This window comes from Bubalus bubalis, chromosome 14 (genome assembly GCF_019923935.1).
Source record: "Bubalus bubalis isolate 160015118507 breed Murrah chromosome 14, NDDB_SH_1, whole genome shotgun sequence".
Lineage (NCBI taxonomy): Eukaryota > Metazoa > Chordata > Mammalia > Artiodactyla > Bovidae > Bubalus > Bubalus bubalis.
The window spans coordinates 4,202,893-4,220,975 of record NC_059170.1 but is presented as its reverse complement, the minus strand read 5'-3'; the positions used below and the strand labels follow the sequence as shown (position 1 = coordinate 4,220,975).

The following is an 18,083-nucleotide window of genomic DNA, read 5'->3' as shown; positions in this document are numbered from 1 at the left end:
GATTGCAGACTTTTGAGGTGCAACTTCCTGTTCAGTTATGAATTTTCACCTTAGATCGTCTGCTGCCTGGTGGAAGGCTGGCACCAGGAGCCAGAGGTGGGGCCTGTTTCAATTCAGCCCAGACCTTGACCACAGCCCTCCCAACTCTGCAGGGGGCTGCCCACGCCCCTTACTTCCTCCTCAGTTATCTCTGGGGGCTGGGGCTCTGCTGGCCACTTCTCAGGTCACGTTACTGAGGCAGAGAAGGATGGAGTGGGCCATCCAGGAACTGTCCTGGCTCCGCGGGTGCTCGTCCTAGATCAGGACTTCTCACACATGTGAGATCATCGAGCTGCCCTGGGGACGGGTGATCATGCAGTTTTGCAGCAGCTCGACTTGACACGCGAGCACTCAGGCAATGTGCTGCGCAGTCCACAGCCTCTGCCTGGGCCTCCGTGTCCCCCACGGCGGATCAGGACGCCTCCTTGGAGACACTGCTGGGAGACGGAGCTGCCTTAGTCACAGGCAGATGTTCATCAGCTCAGCCACACAGACAGTAAAGAAGCAAGACGGAAGGACGAGAAAAAGCTATGAAGGTTAGCCCGTTCCGTCCTCCCCAGTAACCAAGAACACAGCTCTGTTTCCCTACATGGCTAAAGACGAAGTCCACGCCATTGGTCAGCTGTTAGTAACGTGGACACGGAGAGAGAAGGCAGCATTTAGAGTTACGACCCGCTCCCTCAGCGACACCTGGAAACCCGCCCAAAGGCAGGGAAAGAGGCCGCTGGTCCCCAGTCGCCGCCCCTCTTTGGCGGTCTTCTATGAGGCTACCACTGAGGACCAATAGAATGATGGGCATTTTTCCAGTCCTTGGCATAAATCAGTGAATTGTCCTGCTAGTCTCGTGGATTTAGGATATGGATTAGGAATGGTTCACTGATTATCAGAGATAATTAACATGAAAGTGCAGGGTGTCAGCAGATAAAACACAAACTCACTCTGTCACCTGGCAAGTTCTACACCAAGCTTCCAGCCCCCTGAGAGCACAGCACACGTCTAAAGGGGATGGCGTTCAGTGGGAAGTCCCTGTACCTCTGCGTCAGAGGAGGCAGGCTGCTCTTGGTGGGGGCTGAGTCACTTAAGTCATTTCCAACTCTTTGTGACCCCAGGGACTGTAGCCCTCCAGGCTCCTCTCTCCAGGGAATTTCCCAGGCAAGAATACTGGAGTGGGTTGCTACTTCCTTCTCCAGGGCTCTTTCCAACTCAGGGATTGAAGCTGTGTCTTCTGCATTGGTGGGCAGGTTCTCTATCACTGAGCCACCAGGGAAGCCCAGATTGGTCCTGGGGGTGGTTTAGTCATTAAGTTGTATCCGAGTCTGTGACCCCATGGACTGTGGCCTGCCAGGCTCCTCTGTCCATGGGGCTCTCGAGGCAGACTGGTCTTGGGAACGTTCGGTTTAATGATTTTATAATGGAAACTCTGGGGTCCCTCCCAACCAGTACAGAATGCGATACCGTTTTCTCCATCCCCCGCTTTTTCCATGATTACACATCAACTTACCATCTAGGGAGAAACTTTCTCTAAGCTAGAGAAACTCAGCCTCTCTCTAAGCTACGCAGCCCTACCAGGGAGGCACCAACCAACTGTATCAACTGAGACCTGAGCTGAGCTGAGCTCTTCTGCCCCGTCCTTTCCTCCAATTCAGCAGAATTTCTTCCGATTACACATAGCTAAGAGGCACCTCTCCTCTCAAGCAACCGCACGGCTCCTAAGGTAGCAACCACAGGCAGGAAAGCATTCTGAACAAACCACGCTCGCCTCCTCGTCCCCTGCCACTTCATCACGGCCTTGGCCCCAGAGCTCTGCCGAGCGGCATCAGCCACAAAGCAAGCATTGCACAGTGGGCCATTGCCTTTAAAACAAAAACAAAACAGAAGCAAAAGAGAAGCACTCGTTACTCCATCCAGCTGAGATTCGGGAGAGAGTGATCCAAACCCACAGCTCAGTCTGCAACCACAAATGAGATGATAAAATAAATACCTAATTGTTTGGGAAGCCAGCTTTGTCTCTGGAGGTCAGAGGGATTAGCCAGGCATTTCTGTGAGGATGTGTGTCCTTAGCCTTGCCTGTGCGGAGGAGGGGACTGAGGCGGGTCAGACAGGCCAGGTGGGTGAGCAGGGGAGCGCAGGCAAGAAGAGGCCGCTCCGTCCTGAGCGCTGTTCCTCGTGTCACAGAAGCGCACAGAAGTCCCTTGAGGCCTCTGAGAAAAAGTCCAGGCCTGCCTCATGCCACCTTTCCTTCGAAAACCAGCACGGTTCCTGCTGCTTAGAAAGGATTCACTGGCTATTTGCTGACTCACCCTGTCTCATCTCCACCCTATCCTTCCATCAGTTCACCTTCCAGACTGTTCTGTGTCCTGCCACGTGTCATGACCCGCTGACCACACAGCCCACCCCCCACCCCCCCAACAAGAAGGACACCCTTATATTTATCCATGTGTTTCCAGAGCCCGACCTAAGCCCACCTGCCCAGGGAGGCATCCTGGCCACTTCATGCTCCATCAGGCTTAGGTGTTTGATCCTGAAATTGGCCCCCGAAAGTTTTCAGCCACATCTGTCTCCCTCTCGAGGCCCTCAGCCCAGTTTGGTGTAAGAACTGACGGACCTCACTGTCCATCCAGCGAGTGCTGTCTCCCATGCACCTGGTGAGCCCACACCGTGGAGCCCCCGTGACAGCCTGCCCGCCACCCGCCCGGCGGGGAGGAGGAGGAGAAGGAGGGTGGGTGGGGCCAAGGAGCTGGGCGACCACGAGGTACACCTGGGGCCTGGGCTCCCCAGCCACCCTGTGCAGGCCAAGAAGCCACTGGCTGCCTGGACCAAGCAGGGACCAGACCCTAAACTTTTCCCAGCGAGAGTCACAGCCCCGGGCCTGGCATGGACAGCTCGCACCTCACAGAGCACTTGGGAGTGCCCGGCGAGGACTGTGTGTGTGACATCAGCCCAAGTGTCCCTCAGATACCGTAACTCTCCCAGGACACGTGAACAGAACCCTAACTCCTGACTCAGGCCCCTCGATCAAACCTTCACCTTGCTCGGGGCAGCACAGTTCATGCTGGGGACCCAACTGTGTCCCCCAGCTTGCCATGTGGAAGCCCAGACCCCCAGTGCGATGATGTTTGGAGGTGGGCCTTTCCAGTCTCTGGAATTGTTACGACAGCTGCCCCGCCCGAGACCCCCGCTCTGATGTCCCTGCATGCGCCCCCAGGGCAGGCGTCTGCCAGCATGGCACCCGGGGTCACGGTCAGGGCAAGTGAGCTCACGGGTGTGAGCAAGAAGCAGGCGCTCTGGGGCCCCGGCGTGCTCCCCAGCGCCACACACACCTGTGTGCCGCGCTGCTCTGCCCCAGCGAAGCCGCCTCTCCCTGCCGCACACCCGGCCTCTCTGCACACAGCCAGCCTCGACTGCGGCCCAGTTCCTCTGGCCAACAGCCCCCTTCCCATCCCACCCTGACCTCACCGGTGTGGCCTGTGTCTGGGGTCATACATGTTGAGGGTGGTGACCATGGCCAGCCGGGTGCAGGGGCTGAGTGCTGTGAGGAGGGACCTACACCCCGGGCAGAGCCACAGGGAAGCATGCAGCGGGGAGCCAGGCTGCGGGGTCCAAGTCCAGCCGGCCCGGCACACAGCCAGCCTTGGCTGCGGCCCGGTTCCTCTGGCCAACAGCCCCGTTCCCCTCCCACCCTGACCTCACCGGTGTGGCCTGTGTCTGGGGTCATACATGTTGAGGGTGGTGACCGTGGCTGGCCGGGTGCAGGGGCTGAGCGCCGTGGGGAGGGACCTACACCCAGGGCAGAGCCACAGGGAAGCACGCAGCGGGGAGCCAGGCTGCGGGGTCCAAGTCCGGCCAGCCCGGCCCTGCCGCAAACTTGAGGCAAGCCTTGACCCACTCTGCAGCTGCCCTGCCGAAAGTGGGCGATGCTGGTTCTTAATCTGGGAGGGTACCAGTTTTGGAGGGAATTAATGAGTTGACACAGGTGCTGTAGACAGCATCCAGCATGTGGCAAGCACCCCCCACACACATTCACCATGGAATGGGAGCCAATCCTTTCACTTCTTGGACCTCAGTTTCTTCATCTGTGAAATGGGTGCCTCTTAGAAAGACGTTGGCCAATGCGTACAGTCGGAATGACGCAAGTTAACAGAAAATCCCGTGTTGGCCTCTGTTCCCACTAACATGGTTAGTGTGTACTAGTCTACCTCACAGAAAACACTTGGTTAACAGATTGAAGTGATGGGTGACCAGGCCACCTTCTCTCACCAAAGCACTTTCACCTTGGAAGCTGCTTCTGAGTTTGCAGCGTGGGTGGGTCTGAGGTCAGCCGGGCCCCCAGAGATGCATTTTCACATCCTGCCGACAAGGCCCTCCTGCCCCCACCCAGGCCACCCTCCACCGTGCGCCGGCTGCACTGGGCCAGCGGCACGCACAGCGGCCTCTGAGTCACCAACCTTCTGCAAGCCAGAGGCCCCGGAAGCCAAGCCCCCAGCAGCCCCAGCGTCTCACCAGCAAGACCGCGGGGCCTACGAGAAAAGTGCTCCACCTCGTCCCAAACTGTCCTCAGCTCTCTGGATGAGTAAACACGGTGCTTCTGAGGCTCCGGTTTCTAGTAAGAAGCTGAGGTGCTAACTGGGAGGAGGGCAGGTCGGTGGCTGGCAGCCAAAAAGGTGCCAAGCACTGGGGGGGGGGGTGCCCTGCACTGAGCCAGCCTCCGGGGACACGTGCCAGTGTTCACGGAAGCTTAGCACTAGCTGGGCCAGAGAGAAGCCCGCCTCTCTCTTGCTCACGGTTACCACAGTGACGGCTCCTGACTGGGGGGGAGGGCTCCATGCCTCAGGCTAGAAGAACCCTGTATCTTGAAGCTCAGGACATGGTAGCATCAGCCCCTCGCTGGGTTGTCATCACCCCATGAGAGCAGGGACCTCGTCTCTCACTCACTGCCGTAACCCCAGCACCAAGGACAGAGCCCGGCACACAGCAGGTGCTCAGTAAATGTTCATGCAGAGACAGCTGAGTCAATGAATGAGATACAAACTCCTGATTGTTTCAGATTTAACCAGAATTTGCCCAGTTAATTCTGGTTTTTGATGGCCTCCAGAGGCTGGTCTGAAACCCCAGTTAATGGGAAGGTTGTAGGTCAGCTGTTCTGTTAGTTGCAGATGAAACCTTCTGAAGTGAGAGTTGGCAGGACTTCTCTGGTGGTCCAGTGGTTAAGAATTTGCCTTTCAACACAGTGGAGTAGAATGATAATTTTATGCAGCAGAATAATAATTACCATTATTTTTTAAATTTATATCACACTTTCTACAGAGCACTCCATATATAATTATTTAATTATAATTAAATAGATGAGGGAGATGCCCTCGGTCTGCTCTGGTAATCCTACAGAGTAGGTGCTAACTGTCCCCATTTCACAGGTGATGAAACTGAGGCACAGAGAGATTAAGGGTCATACACAACTTACACAGATGCTAAGTCAGAGAGTCAGAATTTAAACCTACCCGTGTGCGTCAAGCTACTGGAGACGGGAATTCTTTTGTGATTATCATCTGGCAGTCAGAACTTGCTTCTTTGAATGCACCTCTGAGCAGAGACTTGTCCTTGGGAGACCCCAACTTTTATCAGGGTTACACAGTAGAAGTCAGCCATCTAGTATTCAAGGAAAACTGAGAGTGCTCTAACACAGCAAGTTTACTGTAGCTAATCTAGGGGAGGAGCTTTAATAAGCAAAGAGTGGCTTGGCCCCTTTGGGGCCACAAGGCCAAGCCTGGGGTACAAATCTAAAAGGTGAGATGGTGCTGGTTATTCCTAAGACTTAATGTACAGCCAAGGCCTGGGGTTCAGCGAGACATGGCAGGACTGCCTGGTGGTCCAGCGGTTAAGAACCTGCCTTCCAAGGCAGGGGACGCAAGTTCGACCTCTGGTCAAGGAACTAAGATCCCACGTGCCGTGGGGCAGCTAAGCCAGCGTATCGCAACTATTGAGCCCGCGCTCTAGAGCCCACACTCCACAGGAGACGCCCACACGCCACAGTGAAGAGTCCGCGCAGCCAAAACAGAGAGAGATGGCAGCTTCCCAGATGTGACTAGGGCCGTCCCCGCTGACTTCTGTTGGCAATAATCTCCAGCAGAAGAGGGAAGCTGAAGCCCGCTCCCTACAGACCCACACCCAGCCTGTGTGTGCAGACCTGGGAGAGCCTGCGCCCGCCCGTGGTGTCACCCTGGCTCCGGCTCCGGCTCTGGCGACACAGGAGGCACCCTCTCTCCATCTTAGCCTCCCAGGCGGGGGGCCCGTCTGATGGGGAGATCCGGGTGATCCCAGAAGGTGACAGAGGTGAGTGGCTGCCCGGCTGCAGCTCTCCACAGCTGGACACCCACTGGCCTTCCGTAAGAATCCCCTTTGGATGAACTCTCACTAGCCAGCACCAATGCCCTGCTGCGACCCACGGATCCCGCTTGGCCTCGGCCGTCCCTTTAGGATCGAAGCCGATGCACTTCTCTTCCTCACTGTCCTCGGGGCCGCCTCCCAGCCCACCTTCCACACTCCAGATGCACCAAGCATACTCCTGCCCCAGGGCCCTTGCACTTGCTGTTCCCACTTCAGGGGTGCTCTTCCCTTAGCTGCAGACGCCCCTGAGCAGGACTTCTGCTCGTGTCAGCTCTGGGATGCTCCCCTTCTGGAGCAGCAGCCCCCGCCACCACTCTCCACACCCCTCGGCCCTACCTTACCTCTCGACAGAGCACTTGTTCTGCCTGGTGTTACCATGAGACCATGAGCTCAAGGAGAGCAGTGTGTGTTCCCTGCAGAATCCCCAGCAGCGAACAATAAATAGCTGTCTGATGAACGGCCAAGCAAGAGAAGGAACAAACGAATGGACACACTGTGGCTTTTGAGCACTGGCAACCCAGTGTGGACTCCATCGTGGTTAAACGTGGGGTGCCATGATACCCGTCTCTGCAGAGCAGGTGCCAAGAGAAGGAAATCATGTTTTGCTCTCCTAGGGGAAATCCAGGGGCTCTGAGCTGTGGGCCGCGCTCTCTGTCCCCCATGGGCTCCTTATCTGACCGGTGGAGTCCTGGCTCCAGAGTCCCACATGGACCACAGCCCCCAGAGCACCTCGTACCGAGCTCGATACGCAGTCGGCGTGTTAAATGACACCGCGAACAGGCTTAAGACGTGACTGTGGGACCTGGGGCCCTCAACCTTTGTTTTCCACTCGGTCCAGCTTCAAGGAGGAGAAACTGTTTCTCCATTTGTGAGCATCTCTATTCTGAGCGCATTTCATATGCCAGCTGGGATGTGGCTACAAATTGCCCACGAAAAGACCTTAGCAGGAGGCAGGTTTCTAATAGCAGCCTAGCCTCAGGAAACTGGAGACACTTAAAGATACGAGGGTCAGCTTTCCAGCCACAGCCCTCCGTCATCCCAACCCTGGGGACGTGTCCCCTGGGGCCACTGAGCTTCTAGGGGAGGAGGTGGGTGTGGGGACCACAGTGATGAACTTGTGAGGTGCAGCACGGCCCATGTGGCAGGCTCAGGGGCCAGACAGACAGCAAGCCCCTGCGAGGGGGGTGCGCACTTTACTTCTCTTGTAAGAGATGCCCTTGAGCAGGCTTGAGAAGGACCCCATAAACATCAATCCTGTACAGAGTCCATTGTCCCCAAGATGAACGAAGGATTCGATGATCTAAAGTTGACATCAGAATTCAGCGCCATTGTGTCAAGCCTGACAAGCTGGCCTCTTAACGTGTCTGCAGAAAAGCCAAAAGACACTTACTGGGGAACTAAACCTACCAGAAATCAAGAATATCTGCAAGGCGGCTGATTAAGAACTGTCACTGGGACAAACTCTGTGGAGCAAAGCTGAGACCAGGAAGGCGCCTGCACTCACTTGAAAACGCTGACGGGCTGCAGGCCCGCGGGGAAAGGACGGACTTCCCAACGATGAGCTGGGACCACCCCTCGTCCACATGGAAAGCGAGGAAATGAGAACCTTACTCTGTTTTGGACACAACAGTCGAATTCGGGTGGATTACAAACTCACGTGTGAAAGGTAAGACCGTGATGTAAGTGGAAGACAATACGGGAGAAGCATCACTGTCTGTCATCTGGGGAGAAAGGGACTTCCTAGACCGGTTCTTCTGGCTCAAGGAGCTTCACAGCCAGTGGCAGGCTGGTAAAAGCGCTGACTGCTGGGCCCAACCCGCGTGCTTCTGATTCAGCAGGTCTGGGGTGGGCAGAGCCCAAGAATTTGCGCTCTGACACGAGTCACACAGATGCTGTGGGTCCTGTGACACGTTTTCGGTAGCACCGTCCCAGACGATGCTCAGAAAGTGCAAACCTTGTCAAAGGTAAACGTTAACTGTTACAAGTTGCTGTCTGTAGAGAGACAGCATCTCGCCCACGCGAGTTGTGCAAACACTCGCGTAATCGCACAGTATCCAACGGTGGGAGGATGCGGAGCCAGGGAATGACTTCTCCGAGGCTGATGGCAGAATAAACTGGCACAACCACTTCCGAAGACACTTTGGTGCTGTTGACTAACGTGGCAGAAGGGTACGCCCAGTGACCAAGCAATTCCACTTGTGACTACAGCCCCAAAGAAACTCTTGTGTGTGCAGAGAAGGGACATTCTGGAAACCACGGTCTCTACCAGCACAGGGGTCAAAGAAACCAGAAATGACCGAATGTCCACAATCCACGCAGTGGACTGATGAGCTCGACAAGGGACTACGACACGGCAGAGAAGAGGAAGAAGCGCAGCAACGAAAACGACAGCCTCTGAGTGCCACGAACGTCGTGTTGAAGGAAAAGGCAAGGTGCAGAAAGCCAGTTAGAGCAGGACCGCGCTCATGTAAAGTTCACGAGCACTCAGGACTCAGGCAGCCCAACATCTTGCTTAGAGTCAAACAAGGGGTGAAATTAATTTTTTTTTAAAGCAAAGAGACAAACACAAAATTGAGTGAGGATAGCAATAAGTCTAAGGTGGTAGAAAAGAAAAAATACATTCAAAATTCTGTGCTCCAGGAGCTCAACCTGGTGCTGTGTGACCACCCAGGACAAGGCGCATCGGGGGAGTTCAAGAGGGACGGGACACACGTGTGCTTATGGCTGATTCACACTGTTGTCTGGTGGAAGCCAACACGATGTTGTAAAGCAATTATCCTCCAATTCAAAATTAAAAAAAAAATAGTGAAAAAAAAATTCTGTGTTCAATCCAGGCTTGGAGCATCATGGATATGACCACTGCAGAAGAGAGACAGCAGACGCAAGCACCTCTGATGGAGGAGCACACGACTGAGGAGGAGCCTCGCCCAAAGCGTCAAACCCAACCCGATCCAGCGCTCGTTTCACTACTGACTTACAGGAAATGCTGAGGACGGAGCAACAGTGATGGATGGCACCGAGGAGCTGCAGCCAGCAAAGCCCAGGCTACGTGCAAGCCACCTGTCCCTCCAAAGCAAGGACAGCTCGGGGAGAAGATGAGGGGTGCCCGCACAGGCAAAAGAAACGGAAAAACCCATTTCAACAGTCGAGACAGACCGCGGGGAAAGGGCGTTTATGAGGCAGCCAAGAACCTGAGCACTGAGTCTGACAGTGAAGAGTTTAAAATACTATATATAGAAAATGGGTTTCCCAGGTGGCACAGTGGTGAAGAACCCCCTGCCAGTGCAGGAGACTCGGACTCCATCCCTGGGTCAGGAAGATCCCGAAACGGCAACCACTCCAGTGCTCTTGCCTGGGGAATCCCATGGACAGAGGAGCCTGGTGGGCTATGGTCCACGGGTCACAAAGAGCTGGACGCGACTGAGTACGTACACACGCGCACACACACACACACACACATAAAATAGAATATCTGTGTGTGTAATTAAATCACTTTGTTGTATATCTGCAGCTAACACAACATTGTAAATGAACAATACAATTTAAAAAGTTTTTAATAAAAAAATTAGCCAAAAAAAGAGGTTCACTGTTGAGAATGAAAATCAGAGAAAAGTTTTTTTTTAAAAGACTCCTCTTGTAGAGAAACAGAACTGAAAGATTTGCAAATACAAAATGTTTTTAGATGGCAGAAGAGTACAAAGACAATGATAATGCTCTTTTTCTTTACACTTGGGGTAGGTACACAGTATTCATTTGCATTATTTTTTTATATCTTATGTGTATTTAATGAAGGCCATCTGGCATTTAAAGGAAAGAAGGGAGAGAGGGAGAGAGAAGGACAGGAGGAGAGAGGAGGTGGGAGATGTGCAGAGGAGGAGGAGGAGGAGGAGGAGGTGGGGACGGGGATGGAGCGAACCAAGAAGGAAGACGAGACAAGGCAGACTGCCTTGTGCCTCCAACCCAAGAACCAGCCCGGGGAACAGCAGCAGCGTGCCCATGGGGGAGCAGGCGAGGGGGCCTCTGGCACACACGGCACAGGAGAAGGTCACCTCCTCTGAGAGGCCCTCCCAGACGACCCTGTCCGAAGTCTCCTCTCACAGCGTCTGTGTCTCTCCTTCAAAGTGTGTCTCACCATCAGAAACACGTTTCTGTTGTATTTATCATGTCTGCCCCGTTAGACTGTAAGATCCATTGGGCAGGGACCATCCCTCAATCACCCGGCACCTGGCACCTGACCTGGCTGGCCTCAGCTGTCGAGAAGTCGTCCTGTAAGCTGGCACCTTCTGAGAGCTTGCTTGGTGCCGGGTCCTGGTCTAAGGAATCTACATGCATTAACCAGCCGGCATTCACAAGGCTCCCTGAGTAATTCTTCCCATTTTGCAGTTCAGTAAACCAAGAATTCAGCTGAGGGGGCCTTGCTCGGCCCACAGGTGGCCGAGCCAGGACTTAAATGCAGGCGGGAGTCCAGGGCGCAGGCTTGGAACCGCTCTGCCCTGCCTTCCCGCCTCGCCAGTAAACGTTGGTTTAATGGTAAAGACAGAAGCTTTCTGTTCAGACCTGAAATGGCCAGAGTTAACCGTTGAGGTCCAGGGAGGCCCTGGCTGGATCAGCTTGGTTCTCCCGCGGCCCACTGCAGACCTTGTCCTCTGCAGGCCTGATTTTGGACGTGTGCACAGGGGTACACACCACGTGTGGCTGCGTTACAAACCACAACGCAAGTCACCAAATCGGTGCCCTCTGATGTGTTCTCGGCAAAGTGCAGGAGGTGCTCAGCAAAAGCTGGAGGAGAACTGACTGTGTTTCAAGAGCTGAGGCCAGAATGCCGAACCTTCCAGCGCAGAAACTGGAGGTGCCAGCGTCTACGTGGAAACATCCCATCCTCTTTCTCCCCGAGATCCATCCGCCTGAATGAGCGCCCATGGGAATTCAGGGCACCCACAGCGGGGGGCCCTCGTCCTACCAGTCACCAGCACTTCCTTCCTGCCTCGCTACCATCAGCCAAACAGACGGGCCCCTGAAAGTCCAGCAGATCCCTCAAGGCAGCCAGTACCTCTGTACCTCAGGGCTGCAATTTAGAGTTTGGATTTAGGAAACTTCCCAGGGTGGTCCCAGCCATGGCCAGGTGCCCCCCACGGTCTGCACTCTGACATCAGACAGCTAGGGGCTGGGGTGGGGGACGGGCCGGGGCCCAAAGGGGTGGCACCAGGGGACGGGGCTGAAGTCCTTCCCCAGACCCTTCCCCCTCCTCAGAGGAGAACAGGAAGCCGGCGGGCAGAGGGGCGGGTATCCTCTTCTCTGAAAGGGGCCGAGGCTGAGTGGGAGAAGGGGTTTCTGGGCTGAGGTGTGAATTTCTCAGAAGCCTGGCAGCCTGGAAAACACAGGGCTGGTTTCTGTCTTCCGCCCCCAGAAACGCCTGGAGCCTCAGAGGGGAGGGAGTGCCCAGCCAGGCCTGGGTACAAACACGGCGCTGCTCATACAGGGAAGGCCTGTGCCAGCTCAGATGCCCACTGCGGGGCGTCCCCAGGGAACGTGCCTCCAGGAGGACGGGGCGCTGGAAGGCGGCAGTCGGAATCGGGGCACCAGAGGCAGCAGGGCCACCTCTTGGCATGAGAAGGGGGAGCAAGCCTGTGGGTCTCTGCAAAAAGGGTGCCCTGGCTGAGCTCCGTAGGCTCCCACACGGACAGGGGGCAGGTCGAGGCTGCACCGACCCGGCAGCGAACAGCTGCCCGGCCGTGCGGCGGCCGCTCCTGCGATCGCACGATCGTCCCCATGGCGCTCGGCTTTGCTGTCACCACAGCTCCGGGATGGCCCGGCGCTGGGCAGCGCTGCCGGCTGGAGGCAGCAGTGGATTTCCTCGTGGGCCCGGAAGCCAGCACATTTTTGAAGGCCTGCCCCGGCCCACTCTCTGGACTCAGCCTCTGTCAGGGCCACGGGGCAGTCGGGGGCACGGAGAGCATGGCATCGAGGAGGGGCCGGGGGGCCTGCGGGAGCCCCCGTGTGGTCCCCACAGGGATGGGAACCCACACTGCCTCAGCACCAAGGGCCAGTGGGACACTCAAGGCCCCAAACTCCAAGCTGGCCTTCCGACGCCAAGCGGGTGAGACGCCCCCACTGCTCACAGGAAATATAAGTACTGCTGTGAGGTGGAGGGGGGTGCGTGCAGGGCACTTCAGTCGTGCCTGACTCTGTGACCCCATGGACTGTGGCCTGCCAGGCTCCTCTGTCCTTGGGGATTCTCCAGGCAGGGATACTGGAGTGGGTTGCCGTGCCCGCCTCCAGGGGATCTTCCTGAGCCAGGGATCAACCCCGTGTTTTACGTCTCCTGCGTGGGCAGGGGGGCTTCTTGACCACTGGTGCCGCCTGGGAAGGTGACTGCCTGACATCTTAGGCTTACAGACATTTGATTAAACATCTACTACTTCAATTCTGTGGTTCTGCCCGCTACATCTCAAACTTTGTTAATGGCCTTCTGCAAAGCTCACAGCCCTTGGTTCCAAAGCTGTAGTGCTAAGACCTGATTCCAGGACCTGGAGCACAGGTCGTCCCCCGGAGTTTACATGCCGTCACACCTCGCGAGCAGTTGCTCTGGGCTGTGTTTGTGCTCCTGAACTCCCAAAGAAACGTATGGCATCTTTCTCCAAAAAAAAAAAAAACTAGATAAAGAATATCTGTATTCTTTATTCACTGTTCTTCAGTTACTCACTGGCTGTGTGATCTTGGGCCAGTTATTTAACCTCTCTGGACTCGTTTCTTCATTTATAAAACAGGAATAATTATAGTCCGTGCCTCCTGAGGCTGTTGTGAAGATTAAATGAGTTAATATAATGATGTCTTAGAAGAGTGCCTGGAATATAATAAGTGATATCTACGTGTTAGCTTCTATTATTATTAAAAAGAAGCAGTGCCACTGTGGTTTTATGATGAATAGTTGTAAGTCATTTAAGACCCAGGCAGGATATAATCTCCGTTACATTCCGGGATATTCATTCAGTTCCACAAACATGTGGGGAGCATCTCGCGTGCAGGGAGCGGGGCTGGACTTTAGAAAAGGCTGAGGGGCTTACCTACCAAGAGTCAGCCCAAGGGCAGCGGGGGTGCAGACCAGGTAGAGACACTGGTCCTCACCACCCAGAGCCCCGAGCTGAGCGAGAGAGAAAAAACACAGAGCAACACCTGAAAGGTGTATGTAATACACAGCAGCTGCGAGGGGCCAGGTGTGTCTCCAGGACTCGCAGGAACAGAAAAACCCTACGGCTGCAGGGAGCAGAGAGCTTGTCAGAGTCTTAAAATGCTGGTCAGGTTTCAAAAAGCACCAGGGACAGGGGAGGACATTCTAGGCAGAGGTGATGGCTTGGGCACGGGTTCAGAAGCAAGAGAAACTCAACATCGCGACGTGTTCTCCTCCACTCGAAGCCAAGAGCGGTGGACAAGGACAGTAACACATCCAAACAGTGGGAGGTGCATCTGCAGGCATAACCGAAGCTTTCTGTTTCTACATCCCCATTTAAAATATTATTTAATACCTTTTAGGGTCATTGCTGGGACCTGAAATGTGTCCCTTCCTTTTATCTTTTTTTTTTCCTTAATTTTTTTAAACACATGCATATGGCAAAAAAAAAAAAAAAAAAAAATTCCAAACCATAAAAACTAATAGGAAAAGGTCCCTCTTCTACTCTTGTTTCCAGCCGCTCAGTACCCCCTGGTGTGGCTGACTCTCATTATCAGATACTGAGGTTGCTTCTGATCCTCTGCTGGCACGAACAGGGCTGCAGTGGACCTCTCGCACCCTACATGCAGCAGGGTGTCCAGAGGGCCTGGGCCAGCATCCCTGATAGCGAGGCTCACTGTGAGGCCTGCACAGACGGCCTCAACCGCAAGTGCTGATCAGCTAGTAAAGGAGGGTCGGCATGACCCTGGACAGAGCACGATGCTGAAGCTGACAAGTGCCAGCCACGCAGCTGACCCTCCTACATGCACTTTTCATATATCACTTCATTTAAACCTGAAGTACTGCTATTACTCCCATTTTACAGATGGGGAAACCGAGGTCACAGACATTAAGTCACTTGCCTATGGCAACATCTCAGATGCCTTACGACAGATAGGGGAAAGGGGCCAGGAACAGAGTAGTGTCAGGTAATGAGCTCACTTGAGCGCTGACCAAGGCTGGGGTTCCTGCTGGGTGTCCACACAGCGTCCAGGAGGCAGTCAGATCCCCGGGTCTGGAGGGAAAGCTACTTTTCGGATGTCTCATCAGATACACGGAGTGAAAGGCCCAAGATCAAGGCTCCGTTCTGTTTATGAATTGAATCTAGATCACTCTCTTACACGCACGCTTCCAAGAGCTCATCCCCTGAGCCTCGAGCTTTGAGACCTGAGACCAATCACGCCCCACTCCTCAGCCTGGTCTCACAGCCCTGATTTCGGAGATAATTAGTCTCTGCCTTCCAAAGGTGCTTATTAATTGGGAGGGCTTGTTGTTACATTATAATTATTTCCTATACTTGCCAGCCTGTCAAACACACATCCAGACTGCAACCTTCCACCTGCCAGCAGCTTCCCTTCCCTTCAGGAATCAAATCTGAACCTCTTGCTATGGCCTCGGAGGCTGTCTGAGATCTGGCCTGCCCTTAAAATCTCATCTCCTGGTCGTGAATCTCAATTATCCCAGGCCTCTCTTCTCTTCTCCACACAAACCAACACTCAGACAGGCTGTTCCCTCTGTCTGGAATTCCCTGCCGCTACCTCCCCCGTCAGATCAAGGTCACCTCCTCAAGGAGGCTGTCCCTGATGGCTCCATCTGAAGATACACCCTCCTCTACCTTCACTTCTGAGTTTTATTCAGAGCACTGAGCCCATCTGAAATTCGTATTGGCTGTTGTTCAGTCACTCAGTCGTGTCTGACTCTTTGCGACCCCATGGACTGCAGCACGCCAGGCTCCCCTCTCCTTCACAATCTCTTGGAGCTTGCTCAGACACATGTACATTGAGTCGGTGATGCCATCCAACCATCTCATCCTCTGTCCCTTTCTCCTCCTGCCCCCAATCCTTCCCAGCACCAGGGTCTTTTCACATGAGTCAGCTCTCCGCATCAGGTGGCCAAAATATTGGAGTTTCGGCTTCAGCATCAGTCCTTCCAATGAACACCCAGGACTGATCTCCTTTAGGATGGACTGGTTGGATCTCCTTGCAGTCCAAGGGACTCTCAAGAGTCTTCTCCAACACCACAGTTCAAAAGCATCAATTCTTTGGCGCTCATCTTTCTTTATGGTCCAGCTCTCACATCTGGCTTCTGATTAACATCTCCCCTTGAGACCTGGTCCCAGGAGGGCCTTTGTCTACTGCAGTCACTATTTCAGCCCAGCTCCTGGCACAAAGCCCAGGAGACCGTGGGTGCGCAGTGAATGTCCATTCAGAGTAGGAACGAATGAATGGGCAGCAGTTGATTAAAGGTAAACCAAGGAAACAAATGCCCCAGGGAGACGCCTCCTGGCAGTTTCCTGAGGCAGCAGCCTGCCGGCCCCACGCTAGAGGAGGCCTCCCCCGCATCTGTGGGGCACACAACAGTCTATAAATTGCTTCTCACACATGCCTCGCCCAAGGCCACAAGCAAGGAAGAGGCCACGTGGGGCTCCGAGTCAAGCTTCCTCTGGTAACAGCTACTCAGCAACACCTTCTGATCCTGAAGCCACTGTCCTGGGCACTCAGCAGGGAAAACACTGAACGCAGCCAGGAAGGAGGCCCCAGGGGCTTCCCAGACCCCGCAGGAGCCCACAACTCTCCAGTCTACGAAACAGAGCTTTAGAGTCAACACTCAACATTATGAAGCTATTGTTTCCAGCAGAATCAAGCACTGGACCCTTCTGACTGGTGGTTCTTAACTGGGGGCAGTTCTCCTCCCAGACAGTATCTGGCAGTTACCAGAGTCACTGCTGGGGTCCCAGCTGGGGTGTGGGGCGGGGCGGGCTGGGCTGCTACTGGCATCCGGCGAGTGGAGCCCAGGGCTGCTGCTAAGTGTCCTGCAGGGCACCGGGCAGGCCCCAGGACAAATAAGCGGCCCCCAATGTCAACAGCAAGCTAAGAGACCCGTTCCGGGAAAAGGTAACACATGTTTTGGGGTTCCTGGATTGAGTCTGAGGAGAAGGGCTCCCTGAATTTGAGGAGAATTAGCAATAACTGATGGAGAAGGCAGTGGCACCCCACTCCAGTACTCTTGCCTGGAAAATCCCATGGACAGAGGAGCCTGGTGGGCTGCAGTCCATGGGGTCGCGTAGAGTCGGACACGACTGAGCGACTTCACTTTCAGTTTTCACTTTCATGCACTGGACAAGGAAATGGCAACCCACTCAGGTGTTCTTGCCTGGAGAATCCCAGGGTTGGGGGAGCCTGGTGGGCTGCCGTCTATGGGGTCACACAGAGTCGGACACGACTGAAGCGACTTAGCAGCAGCAGCAGCAGCAATAACTGGACTTGAGGCCTCTTCCCTCTGCTGCTGTAGATTTTCTTCATAGACTATAACCACCTGACATTATTAAACACAGTCAGCCCTCCCCATCCACGGTTCCACAGCCATAGAGTCAACCAACCATGGACTGAAATATTTGGGGGAAAAAATTCAGATAGTTCTAAAAGCTAGGCAACTGTTTATAGAATTTACCTTGTATCAGGTATTACAATTAATCTAGAGGTGATTTAAAGCATCTGTGAGGAAATGTATAGGTTACATGCAAATACTACATCATTTTATATATGAGACTTGAGGAGCTGTGGATTTTGGTATTGGCAGTGGGGTCCTGGGACCAAGTCCCTGTAGATAGAGAGAGCCAACTGCATCTTCATTTAGCTATTTGTTTGGGTTTCCTAACCGGGAGGTAAGCTTCTTGAAAGCAGGGACCTTTATTATGCACTGCTGTGTCCCCAGGAGCTAATAACTGCACTTGGCATATAGGAAGTCTTCAATAAATGTTTGTGGAATAGAGAAAGATAACTCCTAAGAATATTAAACAAAACATCCGACCTCCTTTTGTATCTTTTTTCCCGAAATCCATCCTCCCCGTCTTCCACTAGCTCTGCACACGGTTGTGAAGGTGCTCAGTCGTGTCCGACTCTTTGCAACCCTGTGGACCGCAGCCCACCAGGCTCCTCTGTCCATGGGACTCTCCAGGCAAGAATACTGGAGTATTCTTGTTGCCATTCCCTTCTCCAGGGGATCTTTCCCACAGAGGGCTCAAACCCGGGTCTCCTGCATCGCAGGAGGCGCTTTACCCTCTGAACCACCAACACCACCCTCTGCACGCGGTTGTGAAGTCGCTCAGTCGTGTCCGCCTCTTTGCGACCCCATGGACTGTAGCCTACTACGCTCCTCTGTCCATGGGATTTTCCAGGCAATGGTACTGGAGTGGATTGCCATCTCCTTCTCCAGGGGATCTTCCCGACCCAGGGATCGAACCCGGGTCTACTGCATTGCAGACAGCCACTTTACCGTCTGAGCCACCAGGGAAGTTGGTTGGGTAAATATAAAAACTACATTTCCCAGCCTCCTTTGCAGCTCACTGTGGTCATATGATAAGGCCCTGGCCAATGAGGCATCAGATACAGGGATAAATTCAATTTCTAGGTCATGACCTTAAAGGGACGAGACATGCCTTTCTTCTCCCCTTTCC

At 54.2% G+C, this 18,083-nt stretch overlaps 1 protein-coding gene across 10 annotated transcripts in view; it reads right to left on the bottom strand.

Annotated features, from left to right (window-relative positions):
- Positions 1–18,083, bottom strand: part of NFATC2 (nuclear factor of activated T cells 2) — a 160,656-nt gene that overhangs the window by 14,110 nt on the left and 128,463 nt on the right. For 3 of the 10 annotated variants that reach the window (XM_044927528.2, XM_044927529.2, XM_044927527.2), the window contains exon 10: positions 13,372–13,884. The exons of 4 other annotated variants lie outside the window; for them this stretch is intronic. In XM_044927528.2, coding sequence (XP_044783463.2) covers positions 13,784–13,884 — 101 coding nt within the window. In that variant the 3' untranslated portion in view covers positions 13,372–13,783. Of the gene's footprint in view, positions 1–9,992; positions 13,265–13,360; positions 13,885–18,083 lie in introns of those variants that run through there. 3 more of the 10 variants (XM_044927524.1, XM_044927522.2, XM_044927526.2) reach the window with 3 other exon arrangements.